The following is a 16,920-nucleotide window of genomic DNA, read 5'->3' as shown; positions in this document are numbered from 1 at the left end:
TCAAACCAGCCATATGTCCACATCACACCTGAGATAAGGCCTGAAGTCACACCAGCCATATGCCTACATCATACCTGAGATTAGCCCTGAAGTCACACCAGCTATATGCCTACATCACACCTGAGATTAGCCCTGAAGTCACACCAGCTATATGCCTACATCACACCTGAGAGTAGCCCTGAAGTCACACCAGCCATATGCCTACATCACACCTGAGATTAGCCCTGAAGTCACACCAGCCATATGCCTACATCACATCTGAGATTAGCCCTGAAGTCACACCAGACATATGTCTACATAACACCTGAGAGTAGCCCTGAAGTCACACCAGCCATATGCCTGCATAACACCTGAGATTAGCCTTGAAGTCACACCAGCTATATGCCTACATCACACCTGAGAGTAGCCCTGAAGTCACACCAGCTATATGCCTACATCACACCTGAGAGTAGCCCTGAAGTCACACCAGCCATATGCCTACATCACACCTGAGATTAGCCCTGAAGTCACACCAGCCATATGCCTACATCACATCTGAGATTAGCCCTGAAGTCACACCAGACATATGTCTACATAACACCTGAGAGTAGCCCTGAAGTCACACCAGCCATATGCCTGCATAACACCTGAGATTAGCCTTGAAGTCACACCAGCTATATGCCTACATCACACCTGAGATTAGCCCCGAAGTCACACCAGCTATATGCCTACATCACACATGAGATTAGCCTTGAAGTCACACCAGCTATATGCCTACATCACACCTGAGAGTAGCCCTGACCTCACACAAGCTATATGCCTACATCACACCTGAGAGTAGCCCTGAAGTCACACCAGCTCTATGCCTACATCACACCTGAAAGTAGCCCTGAAGTCACACCAGACATATGTCTACATAACACCTGAGAGTAGCCCTGAAGTCACACCAGCCATATGCCTGCATAACACCTGAGATTAGCCTTGAAGTCACACCAGCCATATGTCCACATCACACCTGAGATAAGGCCTGAAGTCACACCAGCCATATGCCTACATCATACCTGAGATTAGCCCTGAAGTCCCACCAGCTATATGCCTACATCACACCTGAGATTAGCCCTGAAGTCACACCAGCTATATGCCTACATCACACCTGAGAGTAGCCCTGAAGTCACACCAGCCATATGCCTACATCACACCTGAGATTAGCCCTGAAGTCACACCAGCCATATGCCTACATCACATCTGAGATTAGCCCTGAAGTCACACCAGACATATGTCTACATAACACCTGAGAGTAGCCCTGAAGTCACACCAGCCATATGCCTACATCACACTTGAGATTAGCCCTGAAGTCACACCAGCTATATGCCTACATCACACCTGATATTAGCCCTGAAGTCACACCAACTATATGCCTACATCACACCTGAGATTAGCCCTGCAGTCACACCAGCTATATGCCTATTGCCTACATCACACCTGAGATTAGCCTTGAAGTCACACCAGCCATATGCCTACATCACACATGAGATTAGCCCTGAAGTCACACCAGCTATATGCCTACATCACACCTGAGAGTAGCCCTGAAGTCAAACCAGCCATATGTCCACATCACACCTGAGATAAGGCCTGAAGTCACACCAGCCATATGCCTACATCATACCTGAGATTAGCCCTGAAGTCCCACCAGCTATATGCCTACATCACACCTGAGATTAGCCCTGAAGTCACACCAGCTATATGCCTACATCACACCTGAGAGTAGCCCTGAAGTCACACCAGCCATATGCCTACATCACACCTGAGATTAGCCCTGAAGTCACACCAGCCATATGCCTACATCACATCTGAGATTAGCCCTGAAGTCACACCAGACATATGTCTACATAACACCTGAGAGTAGCCCTGAAGTCACACCAGCCATATGCCTGCATAACACCTGAGATTAGCCTTGAAGTCACACCAGCTATATGCCTACATCACACCTGAGATTAGCCCCGAAGTCACACCAGCTATATGCCTACATCACACATGAGATTAGCCTTGAAGTCACACCAGCTATATACCTACATCACACCTGAGAGTAGCCCTGACCTCACACAAGCTATATGCCTACATCACACCTGAGAGTAGCCCTGAAGTCACACCAGCTCTATGCCTACATCACACCTGAAAGTAGCCCTGAAGTCACACCAGCCATATGCCTATTGCCTACATCACACCTGAGATTAGCCTTGAAGTCACACCAGCCATATGCCTACATCATACCTGAGATTAGCCCTGGCGTCAAACCAGCTATATGCCTACATCACACCTGAGATTAGCCCTGAAGTCACACCAGCCATATGCCTACATCATACCTGAGATTAGCCCTGAAGTCACACCAGCCATATGCCTACATCATACCTGAGATTAGCCCTGAAGTCCCACCAGCTATATGCCTACATCACACCTGAGATTAGCCCTGAAGTCACACCAGCTATATGCCTACATCACACCTGAGAGTAGCCCTGAAGTCACACCAGCCATATGCCTACATCACACCTGAGATTAGCCCTGAAGTCACACCAGCCATATGCCTACATCACATCTGAGATTAGCCCTGAAGTCACACCAGCTATATGCCTACATCATACCTGAGATTAGCACTGAAGTCACACCAGCTATATGCCTACATCACACCTGAGATTAGCCCTGAAGTCCCACCAGCTATATGCCTACATCACACCTGAGATTAGCCCTGAAGTCACACCAGCTATATGCCTACATCACACCTGAGAGTAGCCCTGAAGTCACACCAGCCATATGCCTACATCACACCTGAGATTAGCCCTGAAGTCACACCAGCCATATGCCTACATCACATCTGAGATTAGCCCTGAAGTCACACCAGACATATGTCTACATAACACTTGAGAGTAGTCCTGAAGTCACACCAGCCATATGCCTACATAACACCTGAGATTAGCCCTGAAGTCACACCAGCTATATGGCTACATCATACCTGAGATTAGCCCTGAAGTCACACGAGCTATATGCCTACATCACACCTGAGATTAGCCCTGAAGTCACACCAGCTATATGCCTACATCACACCTGAGAGTAGCCCTGAAGTCTCACCAGCCATATGCCTACATCATACCTTAGATTAGCCCTGAAGTCACACAAACTATATGCCTACATCACACCTGAGATTAGCCCTGAAGTCACACCAGCTATATGCCTACATCACACCTGAGAGTAGCCCTGAAGTCACACCAGCCATATGCCTACATCACACCTGAGATTAGCCCTGAAGTCACACCAGCTATATGCATACATCACACCTGAGATTATCCCTGAATTCACACTAGATATATGCCTACATCACACCTGAAAATAGCGCTGAAGTCAAACCAGCTATATGCCTATTGCCTACATCACACCTGAGATTAGCCTTGAAGTCACACCAGCCATATGTCTACATCATACCTGAGATTAGCCCTGAAGTCACACCAGTTATATGCCTACATCACACCTGAGAGTAGCCCTGAAGTCACACCATCTATATGCCTACATCACACCTGAGAGTAGCCCTGAAGTCACACCAGCCATATGCCTACATCATACCTGAGATTAGCCCTGAAGTCACACCAGCTATATGCCTACATCACACCTGAGATTATCCCTGAAGTCATACCAGATATATGCCTACATCACACCTGAAAATAGCCCTGAAGTCAAACCAGCTATATGCCTATTGCCTACATCACACTTGAGATTAGCCCTGAAGTCACACCAGCTATATGCCTACATCACACCTGATATTAGCCCTGAAGTCACACCAACTATATGCCTACATCACACCTGAGATTAGCCCTGCAGTCACACCAGCTATATGCCTATTGCCTACATCACACCTGAGATTAGCCTTGAAGTCACACCAGCCATATGCCTACATCACACCTGAGATTAGCCCTGAAGTCACACCAGCTATATGCCTACATCACACCTGAGAGTAGCCCTGAAGTCAAACCAGCCATATGTCCACATCACACCTGAGATAAGGCCTGAAGTCACACCAGCCATATGCCTACATCATACCTGAGATTAGCCCTGAAGTCCCACCAGCTATATGCCTACATCACACCTGAGATTAGCCCTGAAGTCACACCAGCTATATGCCTACATCACACCTGAGAGTAGCCCTGAAGTCACACCAGCCATATGCCTACATCACACCTGAGATTAGCCCTGAAGTCACACCAGCCATATGCCTACATCACATCTGAGATTAGCCCTGAAGTCACACCAGACATATGTCTACATAACACCTGAGAGTAGCCCTGAAGTCACACCAGCCATATGCCTGCATAACACCTGAGATTAGCCCTAAAGTCACACCAGCTATATGGCTACATCATACCTGAGATTAGCCCTGAAGTCACACGAGCTATATGCCTACATCACACCTGAGATTAGCCCTGAAGTCACACCAGCTATATGCCTACATCACACCTGAGAGTAGCCCTGAAGTCTCACAAGCCATATGCCTACATCATACCTTAGATTAGCCCTGAAGTCACACAAACTATATGTCTACATCGCACCTGAGAGTAGCCCTGAAGTCACACCAGCTATATGCCTACATCCCACCTGAGAGTAGCCCTGAAGTCACACCAGCCATATGCCTACATCACACCTGAGATTAGCCCTGAAGTCACACCAGCTATATGCATACATCACACCTGAGATTATCCCTGAATTCACACTAGATATATGCCTACATCACACCTGAAAATAGCGCTGAAGTCAAACCAGCTATATGCCTATTGCCTACATCACACCTGAGATTAGTCTTGAAGTCACACCAGCCATATGTCTACATCATACCTGAGATTAGTCCTGAAGTCACACCAGTTATATGCCTACATCACACCTGAGAGTAGCCCTGAAGTCACACCATCTATATGCCTACATCACACCTGAGAGTAGCCCTGAAGTCACACCAGCCATATGCCTACATCATACCTGAGATTAGCCCTGAAGTCACACCAGCTATATGCATACATCACACCTGAGATTATCCCTGAATTCATACCAGATATATGCCTACATCACACCTGAAAATAGCCCTGAAGTCAAACCAGCTACCTATATGCCTATTGCCTACATCACACTTGAGATTAGCCCTGAAGTCCCACCAGCTATATGCCTACATCACACCTGATATTAGCCCTGACGTCACACCAACTATATGCCTACATCACACCTGAGATTAGCCCTGCAGTCACACCAGCTATATGCCTATTGCCTACATCACACCTGAGATTAGCCTTGAAGTCACACCAGCTATATGCCTACATCACACCTGAGAGTAGCCCTGAAGTCACACCAGCCATATGCCTACATCACACCTGAGATTAGCCCTGAAGTCACACCAGCTATATGCATACATCACACCTGAGATTATCCCTGAATTCACACTAGATATATGCCTACATCACACCTGAAAATAGCGCTGAAGTCAAACCAGCTATATGCCTATTGCCTACATCACACCTGAGATTAGCCTTGAAGTCACACCAGCCATATGTCTACATCATACCTGAGATTAGCCCTGAAGTCACACCAGTTATATGCCTACATCACACCTGAGAGTAGCCCTGAAGTCACACCATCTATATGCCTACATCACACCTGAGAGTAGCCCTGAAGTCACACCAGCCATATGCCTACATCATACCTGAGATTAGCCCTGAAGTCACACCAGCTATATGCATACATCACACCTGAGATTATCCCTGAATTCATACCAGATATATGCCTACATCACACCTGAAAATAGCCCTGAAGTCAAACCAGCTATATGCCTATTGCCTACATCACACTTGAGATTAGCCCTGAAGTCACACCAGCTATATGCCTACATCACACCTGATATTAGCCCTGAAGTCACACCAACTATATGCCTACATCACACCTGAGATTAGCCCTGCAGTCACACCAGCTATATGCCTATTGCCTACATCACACCTGAGATTAGCCTTGAAGTCACACCAGCCATATGCCTACATCACACATGAGATTAGCCCTGAAGTCACACCAGCTATATGCCTACATCACACCTGAGAGTAGCCCTGAAGTCAAACCAGCCATATGCCTACATCACACCTGAGAGTAGCCCTGAAGTCACACCAGCCATATGTCCACATCACACCTGAGATAAGCCCTGAAGTCACACCAGCCATATGCCTACATCATACCTGAGATTAGCCCTGAAGTCCCACCAGCTATATGCCTACATCACACCTGAGATTAGCCCTGAAGTCACACCAGCTATATGCCTACATCACACCTTAGAGTAGCCCTGAAGTCACACCAGCCATATGCCTACATCACACCTGAGATTAGCCCTGAAGTCACACCAGCCATATGCCTACATCACATCTGAGATTAGCCCTGAAGTCACACCAGACATATGTCTACATAACACCTGAGAGTAGCCCTGAAGTCACACCAGCCATATGCCTGCATAACACCTGAGATTAGCCCTAAAGTCACACCAGCTATATGGCTACATCATACCTGAGATTAGCCCTGAAGTCACACGAGCTATATGCCTACATCATACCTGAGATTAGCCCTGAAGTCACACCAGCTATATGCCTACATCACACCTGAGAGTAGCCCTGAAGTCTCACCAGCCATATGCCTACATCATACCTTAGATTAGCCCTGAAGTCACACAAACTATATGCCTACATCGCACCTGAGATTAGCCCTGAAGTCACACCAGCTATATGCCTACATCCCACCTGAGAGTAGCCCTGAAGTCACACCAGCCATATGCCTACATCACACCTGAGATTAGCCCTGAAGTCACACCAGCTATATGCATACATCACACCTGAGATTATCCCTGAATTCACACTAGATATATGCCTACATCACACCTGAAAATAGCGCTGAAGTCAAACCAGCTATATGCCTATTGCCTACATCACACCTGAGATTAGTCTTGAAGTCACACCAGCCATATGTCTACATCATACCTGAGATTAGCCCTGAAGTCACACCAGTTATATGCCTACATCACACCTGAGAGTAGCCCTGAAGTCACACCATCTATATGCCTACATCACACCTGAGAGTAGCCCTGAAGTCACACCAGCCATATGCCTACATCATACCTGAGATTAGCCCTGAAGTCACACCAGCTATATGCATACATCACACCTGAGATTATCCCTGAATTCATACCAGATATATGCCTACATCACACCTGAAAATAGCCCTGAAGTCAAACCAGCTACCTATATGCCTATTGCCTACATCACACTTGAGATTAGCCCTGAAGTCCCACCAGCTATATGCCTACATCACACCTGATATTAGCCCTGACGTCACACCAACTATATGCCTACATCACACCTGAGATTAGCCCTGCAGTCACACCAGCTATATGCCTATTGCCTACATCACACCTGAGATTAGCCTTGAAGTCACACCAGCCATATGCCTACATCACACATGAGATTAGCCCTGAAGTCACACCAGCTATATGCCTACATCACACCTGAGAGTAGCCCTGAAGTCAAACCAGCCATATGCATACATCACACCTGAGAGTAGCCCTGAAGTCACACCAGCCATATGTCCACATCACACCTGAGATAAGCCCTGAAGTCACACCAGCTATATGCCTGCATCACACCTGAGATTAGCCCTGAAGTCATACCAGCTATATGCCTACATCACACCTGAGATTAGCCCTGAAGTCACACCAGCTATATGCCTACATCACACCTGAGAACAGCCCTGAAGTCACACCAGCCATATACCTATTGCCTACATCACACCTGAGATTAGCCCTGAAGTCACACCAGCCATATGCCTACATCACACCTGAGAGTAGTCCTGAATCACACCAATTATATGCCTACATCACACCTGAGATTAGCCCTGAAATCATACCAGCATTACGTCTACATCACACCTGAGAGTAGCCCTGAAGTCACGCCAGCCATATGCCTACATCACACCTGAGAGTAGCCCTAAAGTCACGCCAGCCATATGCTAACATCACACCTGAGATTAGCCCTGAAATAACACCAGCTATATGCCTACATCACAACTGAGAACAGCCCTGAAGTAACACCAGCTATATGCCTACATCATACCTGAGATTAGCCCAGATTAGCCCAGAAGTTACACAGCTATATGCCTATATCACACTCGACAATAGCCCTAAAGTCACACCAGCTATATGTCTTACATCACACCTAAAAATAGCCCTGAAGTAACACATTTTTTTGTTTATTTTTGGATGGTCATTGTTGTGGTACATTATCATGTCAACTGCCTAGCAACAGGAGAGACATGTCAGAAGTTAAATTCTACCAACAGACCACCATTCTGGAGTCCCAAATGTTCATATTCAATTCCCACTCCAATCTAAGATTGAGATCTTTGAATAGAGAAAAATGTTTAGCCCTGAAGTCATACCAGCCATATGCCTACATCACACCTGAGAGTAGCCCTGACGTCACACCAGCCATATGCTAACATCACACCTGAGAGTAGACCTGAAATCACACCAGCTCTATGCCTACATCACACCTGAAAACAGTCCTGAAGTCACTCCAGCCATATGCCTACATCACACCTGAGAGTAGCCATGAAGTCACACCAGCCATATGCTAACATCACACCTGAGATTAGCCCTAAAGTCACACCTGCTATATGCCTACATCACAAATGAGAACAGCCCTTAAGTCATACCAGCTATATGCCTACATCACACCTGAGATTAGCCCTGAAGTCACACCAGCTATATGACTACATCACACCTGAGATTAGCCCTGAAGTCACACCAGCTATATGACTACATCACACCTGAGATTAGCCCTGAAGTCACACCAGCTATATGACTACATCACACCTGAGATTAGCCCTGAAGTCACACCAGCTATATGACTACATCACACCTGAGATTAGCCCTGAAGTCACACCAGCTATATGCCTACATCACACCTGAGAACAGCCCTGAAGTCATACCAGCTATATTCCTACATCACACCTGCGATTAGCCCTGAAGTAACACCAGCTATATGACTACATCACACCTGAGAGTAGCCCTGAAGTTACACCAGCTATATGCCTACATCACACCTGAGAACAGTCCTGAAGTCACACCTGCTATATGCCTACATCACAAATGAGAACAGCCCTTAAGTCATACCAGCTATATGCCTACATCACACCTGAGATTAGCCCTAAAGTCACACCTGCTATATGCCTACATCACAAATGAGAACAGCCCTTAAGTCATACCAGCTATATGCCTACATCACACCTGAGAACAGTCCTGAAGTCACACCAGCTATATGACTACATCACACCTGAGATTAGCCCTGAAATCACACCAGCTATATGCCTACATCACACCTGAGATTAGCCCTGAAGTAACACCAGCTATATGACTACATCACACCTGAGAGTAGCCCTGAAGTTACACCAGCTATATGCCTACATCACACCTGAGATTAGCCCTGAAGTAACACCAGCTATATGACTACATCACACCTGAGATTAGCCCTGAAATCACACCAGCTATATGCCTACATCACACCTGAGAGTAGCCCTGAAATCACACCAGCTATATGCCTACATCACACCTGAGAGTAGCCCAGAAGTTAAACAGCTATATGCCTACATCACACCTGAGAACAGTCCTTAAGTCATACCAGCTATATGCCTACATCATACCTGAGATTAGCCCAGAAGTTAAACAGCTATATGCCTACATCACACCCGACAATAGCCCTAAAGTCACACCAGCTATATGTCTACATCACACCTGAGAGTAGCCCTGAAGTTACACCAGCTATATGCCTACATCACACCTGAGAGTAGCCCTGAAGTTACACCAGCTATATGCCTACATCACACCTGAGAACAGTCCTTAAGTCATACCAGCTATATGCCTACATCATACCTGAGATTAGCCCAGAAGTTAAACAGCTATATGCCTACATCACACCCGACAATAGCCCTAAAGTCACACCAGCTATATGTCTACATCACACCTAAAAATAGCCCTGAAGTAACACATTTTTTTGTTTGTTTTTGGAGGGTCATTGTTGTGGTACATTATCATGTCAACTGCCTAGTAGGGATCAGCGAATGTTTCGCAACATTCGAAAAACGGCACGAATTTTAACACATTCGTTCGTTCGAAACGAATTTCGAATGTTTACATAACATTCTAACATTCGATTTTCGAATGTTCGGTTTCTAATTTTACGATAACATTCGAAAATATTCTTTTTGAAAAATTCGAATTTAGATTGTAATAGTATTTCTAATGCTTTTTCTTTAAATGTAATATTCGAATTATGCAATATTCGAATTCGAAAAATTCGAATTCAGATTGTAATAGTATTTCTAATGCTTTTTCTTTAAATGTAATATTCGAATTATGCAATATGTGTATTCGAATTCGAAAAATTCGAATTTAGATTGTAATAGTATTTCTAATGCTTTTTCTTTAAATGTAATATTCGAATTATGCAATATTCGAATTCGAAAAATTCGAATTTAGATTGTAATAGTATTTCTAATGCTTTTTCTTTAAATGTAATATTCGAATTATGCAATATTCGAATTCGAAAAATTTGAATTTATATTCGAATTCGAAAAATTTGAATTTATATGTTTGTAATAGTATTTCTAATGCTTTCTTTAAATGTAATATTCGAATTATGCAATATTCTATATGGAAACATTCCAAATGATATATTTGTATCTATTATGTATCAATTTACTAGATTCCCGCCCTACCACATGAACTATTGAACTTCTGAATAGTATTTGTTAAATAGAATGTTAAATTCGAAATTTCGAATGTGGACATTCGATATAATTATAAACATTCGAATTCGAAAGTGACATTCGAAAACTGTAAATAACATTCGATTTTCAAATTTTTAAGAATATTCGTTCTTATCGACATTCGGATTTAGAATTCGAATTTCAGTAATAACATTTGTTCTACATTCGAAATTCGAAAATTTACACATTCGCCCAACCCTACTGCCTAGCAACAGCAGAGACATGTCAGAAGTTAAATTCTACCAACAGACCACCATGCTGGAGTCCCAAATGTTCATATTCAATTCCCACTCCAATCTAAGATTGAGATATTTGAATAGAGAAAAATGTCTAGGGTGGGCCTGGAGGTTCTAAGATCAGACAAGGCTTGTGGGAGAATTTAGGATGGGCCTGGTCAGGGAAGTGATACATTTAAATAAAGGGTGCCACTTTTTGGAACATAACTCCAATAGGATATTAAGAGGACAAGATTGTAAGGAAATTTAGGAATGCCTCTTAAGGGGACACTGTATAAAAAATGTTTTCCATTAATGTGTTCCAAATGCCTTGTTAGGCCTACTGTGGAGTATTAAATGTATAGGGAATTGTTCCTTTGTGTTTATTTCTGTATTTAAAATAGAGGTTTTTGCTTATTAAAACCATCACCTGTTGTTCTCAAGTACATGACCATAACAATAGGCTTTGCCTGCAGGTGAAACAGACCTGCTAACGTTATCTATGTCTAAACACACATCCTAATAGTTAGGTATTGTAATGCTAATTATGGCTAGGGTGTTCAATGAGCACAATCAGCTATTTCATATATAAAAATCACTTTCCTACCCTCACTGGGAGATTAATTAATGCTATTGTCTCCAGTATACATAGCTTTTCTACAGAGAATATATTTGTTATTTATATTTTCAGTGGAGGTGGAGGTTTCTACAGGCTTAAACAGCTATTTCATAAAATAAAATAAAGGTAAGAGTTATCTGCAAACAATTAAACACACTCCATCAGGTAAAATGGACCATTTAAAGGCATGACAATAGCCTAAGAATAAAGCTTACACTTTAGAAGCAAAATGGATGGACACAGTTTTTTGGTTGATATCTGCCAACCTAATCTATAATTCTATGTTACATCTCATCTAGAGGTATTACGTTTATATAATATTGGCCCTTAAATATTGTAAACTTTGGAGTTTTGTAGAAAACATCACTAGCAGTTAATCCAACTATAAGCTTTTTTCCCAGCTCTCACATTGAGGGAACGGAGCCTGGAACACACATAGGGGCCTATCTATCAAGCTCCGAATGGAGCAGTGGTCACAAAGACTGCTACTCCATAACCTGTCCGCCTGCTCTGAGCAGGCGGACAGACATCACCAGAAATCAACCAGATCGAGTACGACCAGGTTGATTGACACCCCCTGCTGGCAGCCCATTGGCCGCGAGTCTGCAGGGGGCGGCGTTGCACCAGCAGCTCTTGTGAGCTGCTGGTGCAATGCTGAATATGGAGAGCGTATTGCTCTCCGTATTCAGCAAGGTCTGGCGGACCTGATCCGCACTGTCGGATCAGGTCCGACATGTCTTGTTATATATAGGCCATAATATACACTCACATCACTTATTATTTCGCTGAAGGCCTTAGCAGCCTGGAACGGAATAGCGTCTAACTTCAGCTTGTATCCACCATCTTTCAAACGGCTCCATGACTCCTTGTATCGTGTCTGTGGGAAGAAATATACGTTTGTCCACTCATCACTGTTTCATTCCAATTATATTTGTACCATTTAATGATTATGTATATCTCAAAATGATGTTTACTCCTTGCAGCTATTTATTTTATAATAACATAGGCATATCTCTATAGGGTTGCCAACCCTCCCTTATTTCCAGGGATCTCTTATTTGTGCAAAAGCTTTTACAATCTCCCAGGCTCCCCTATTTATCTGCATTTTCCTCTCATTGTTTACAACATGTAAAATGTTCATTTCAAATATTTAATATTGTATTCGTATTTAGTTTATCATTTTCAAGTATCTGACAGTTTAATGTCTACTCCCACTGCGTCTTAAATGAGAAATAAAATTCACAGATTTGCAGAAAGTTGTTGAATGTATTAAAGGGACAAAGATAGGTAATCCCTTTATTATCCATTCCCCAGTTTTGCATAAACAGCACTGTTATATTAATACACTTTTTATTTTTACCTTGTAGCTAAGCCTCTGCGCACTGCCCCCTCATTTCAGTGCTTTTTACAAACTTGCATTTCAGCCAAATGGTGCTGGTTCCTGAATAATTCCACGGGAGTGAGCTCAATGCTATCTATATGGCACACATGAACTAGCACTGTCTGGCTGTGAAAAGCTAATAAAATGGACTGAGATAAGAGGTGGCAGGGACTTAGAAGCAGACAAATATTTAGGCATTATAAAGTATATTTATATTAACTACTGTATAATTTTGTCAATTCCTTAGTCTCCCTTATTTTGGTCTATCTATCTATCTATCTATCTATCTATCTATCTATCTATCTATCTATCATGAGCCACTTTCAGTAGTATCATATGTAACTCCCAGAACTACTTAAGCAGATTGCCATATGTAAGTCATGGCAGTTTGAGCACCAATTTTAATTGCCATATTTAATTAGAATCCAACACATCCGCTACAGGAACATTCTGTCATCCTTACACAATTTAATGAATTCTCAGTTATATTAGCCATTACTTTTCTATTCAATATATGCAACTCTAATGAAAGTCCTACCAAGCACCAACTTATATGAATATTGGAGGGGGATGGGGAATCTATATTTAAACCCTTGGCTGCAAACAAAAAGATGTAATATATAACCTAGCAGTGTTAGTTTAAAGGAACATTAAAGTGCTCTGATCTTTTAGATAATTTGTTGAATGCACTGTTTGCATATTACTAGATGTAAAATATCTGTTAAGGTGTTAAACACACAGGGGCTGATTTATCATGACCCATATGGAGCCAAATACTCCTGTTTCTGCGCGAGCCTTCAGGCTCGCTAGAAACAGGAGTTAACAAGCAGCTTAACTCATACGCCTCCTCTGAGGTGGCGGACATCAATCCGCCCGATCGCGTATGATCAGGTTGATTGACACCCCCTGCGAATCTGCAGGGGACGGCATTGCACAAGCAGTTCACAAGAACTGCTTGTGCAATGTTAAATGCCGACAGCGTATGCCCCATAGTGCCCAATTTGTCATTTAAAAGGCAGGCAATTATCCCAGCAATGCAACCTATCCATCCATGTTCACAGTGAGCGGCAGCTGAGACTGTCCATCCGCTGCCCACATTGCACAAGGAAGTTCATGTACAGTGCTGTCCTCTGCTCTCTTGCAACCAATCATGCAAGAGCAGGGCCTGTCAGTCATCCTAAGAGAGAGGTTAAGAAGCAGTGGTCTGATGACCCCTAGCTAAGAAATGGAACCATGAAGTCCACCCCAGAGAAACAATGAGCTACTGTAACTTGCCTGAACACATATAGGGCTAGATTACAAGTGGTGCTATAATATTAGCACTCACACAATATTAAAATATCACGCCTGGGTTAACTTGTGCATGTATTACAAGTTGAACGTAAATGCAACCACACAAGCGCAAACTAAATTTGCACTTTTTGGGTTAGCGCAACTGCAGAACTTGCGTAAAGGATTAGGGCTAAAAAAAAGTTAAATGAAACACAACATAAATACATTATTAATATTTAATAATGTGTTTTAGTGTGTATTAACTGTAAATATTTTATATTTTCCATTCCAATGTTCTTCACATAGGGGAATATATTCAACGTATTCTTAAAATATAAGTGTGTGTGTGTATATATATATATATATATATATATATATATATATATATATATATATATATATATTACAAAAAATACATCAGATATATATAGTAATATCTATTTAAAAATAAAAAGAACATTTTCTTCTATGTGAAGAACATTGGAATGTAAAATATTCATAACTACATTTGAGTAGCGCAGTTGTTCTAATGCGTGTCGAGTTAGCACGCGAGCGACAAGTGTTAGTTTTTTCCAGTTAGCGCTTTCCATTGAAGTCTATGGTGAGAAGAAGTTAGCACTGTCATAATATCTGAAGTCCTGAAGTTTCACTCGCGTGCAAACATTTTACTTTCAACTTGTAATATGGGCGGCGCTAACCCACATGTTAAAAGTTTACTCCTGGCAGTTTTTGCACTTGAACAAAAGTGCTAAATAGTGCGTTACTTGTAATCTAGCACATTGTATGCCAATGACAAGAGTCATGTGTTTAACCACCAATCACCAGCTAGCACCCATTTGTGCACTGTTACTTTTTGTACCGTTCAACAAGAGGATAACTTTCATTTGTGAAAAGTCTCTTAAAAGTTTCATTTTGACTTTCATATCCTTTAAAAAATATCCAGCACAAATAGCATCTTATTCGGGCCCCCTGCTTTATACACATTAGATTTATAGAGACTTAGGGCTCCATGTACTAACCGGCGGGCGGACAGCTTCTCAACTCGCGAAGCTGTCCGCCCACCTTCGCTAGACACAGCAGTGGATATGTTGATCCACTTGCCCATATGTATCATTACACACTCATCGTAGTGTGTAATGGCCACCGCCACAATTCGTGCGACCAATTGCGCGACTGAAGGGGCTGTCAATCACAGAGAGCGAGCTCTCAGTGATTTTCCCTCGCCACCTCAGAGGTGGCGTAGGGTATAAGAAGCAGCGGTTTAATGGCTTCTTACATTGTGGGAATCAGGCTCGCATATGCGAACCTGCACCGCAAGGGCTCCGGAGCAGCTTTCGCTTTAGCCACATTAAAGCATGAAACCGTAGCACAACAATAAATAAATTACCACTGTGAAACAGGTGCCAGCAGGGAAAAATAATGTTTCAGACCCTTAATTTAAACAATGTTACAAAACACAATTGTGGAAGAAAAAAACAGCATAGGAAACCCACACACTCAAATAATGAGCAATTTTACTTCTGTCAGACTTTAGTAATACATTCTGTGTGTGTGAGGAGAACGCACCTCGCTGATATTTATAGCATTTAGTTTTGCTTGCAGAAGTTCAGGGAGCTCACTGATGGATGTATAATGATGTTTTATATTCTCTCCCTTCTCTTTGTATTTGCTCTGTAAGACACAAAATAATTCAATTTTCCATATACACAATATATATCTTTAATACATGATCTGTTCTTCTGAATCTTCATGCAAATGACAAATTTAAGTACAATAAAAGAAATATGCTAATGACAAAGTTTAAGTTTCCGTTCAAATGTACAAAATCATGAAACTGTCTAGATGAAAGTCGCCAAAAAATATCAGACGTTAAATTTGTGCTCTCCCATAATAAGGATGAGGAAACAATCTGTCAACCATTTCAGTTTTTTTTATAGTTTTGTGAACACAAATATTTGTTTTTTTTTTAATTTTCGAATATTTATCATACTGTCTATAAATGATGATTTATTACACCTATTCTACCATGCAGTGATTGATGACTATCAACAGGACATTTACAGTTACACAAGGACTAGATCGTGAGTGGAGCAGTATCGTGTACTCCCGCTTGCGCACTTACTCAACTAGAAGTAAGCTTTTTGCGTGCGTCGGGTAGCATTCGTATTACAAGTTGGAAGTAAAAAGTTTTCGCTCGCGCGCTTACCCAATGCAAAAAGCTGAACTTCGAATATCGCAATCTTGTTAACATATTCCTACATAGAACACCCTACACATTTGCAAACCCGATCACGTTTTTCTCAAGTGCACTAACCCGATATGAAAACACTAATATTTCACATTCCAATGATCTTCACATAGAGGAATATGTTCTATTTATTCATAAATATATATTTCTACATACTGTGTATATGATGGTATTTTGATGCAACATATATCCATATCTATATGATTATATATAGGTACAGATATATATAGAAATATCTATTTATAAATACTTAGAACATTTTTCCCTATGTGAATAACATTGGAATATGAAATATTTACAATAAATACACAGTTAAACACTTTATTAA

The 16,920-nt window shown here is 42.3% G+C and overlaps 1 protein-coding gene across 3 annotated transcripts in view; it reads right to left on the bottom strand.

The window, feature by feature from the left end:
• NRAP (nebulin related anchoring protein) overlaps positions 1-16,920 on the bottom strand; it is a 195,688-nt gene that overhangs the window by 50,200 nt on the left and 128,568 nt on the right. For all 3 annotated transcript variants that reach the window (XM_053692704.1, XM_053692702.1, XM_053692703.1), the window contains 2 exons: positions 15,911-16,015; positions 12,461-12,568 (listed from right to left, as the gene is read on the bottom strand). In XM_053692704.1, coding sequence (XP_053548679.1) covers positions 12,461-12,568; positions 15,911-16,015 — 213 coding nt within the window. The remainder of the gene's footprint in view (positions 1-12,460; positions 12,569-15,910; positions 16,016-16,920) is intronic.

This window comes from Bombina bombina, chromosome 9 (assembly GCF_027579735.1).
Source record: "Bombina bombina isolate aBomBom1 chromosome 9, aBomBom1.pri, whole genome shotgun sequence".
In the NCBI taxonomy this organism is placed as follows: Eukaryota; Metazoa; Chordata; class Amphibia; order Anura; family Bombinatoridae; genus Bombina; species Bombina bombina.
This window is presented reverse-complemented; position numbering and strand designations above follow the sequence as displayed.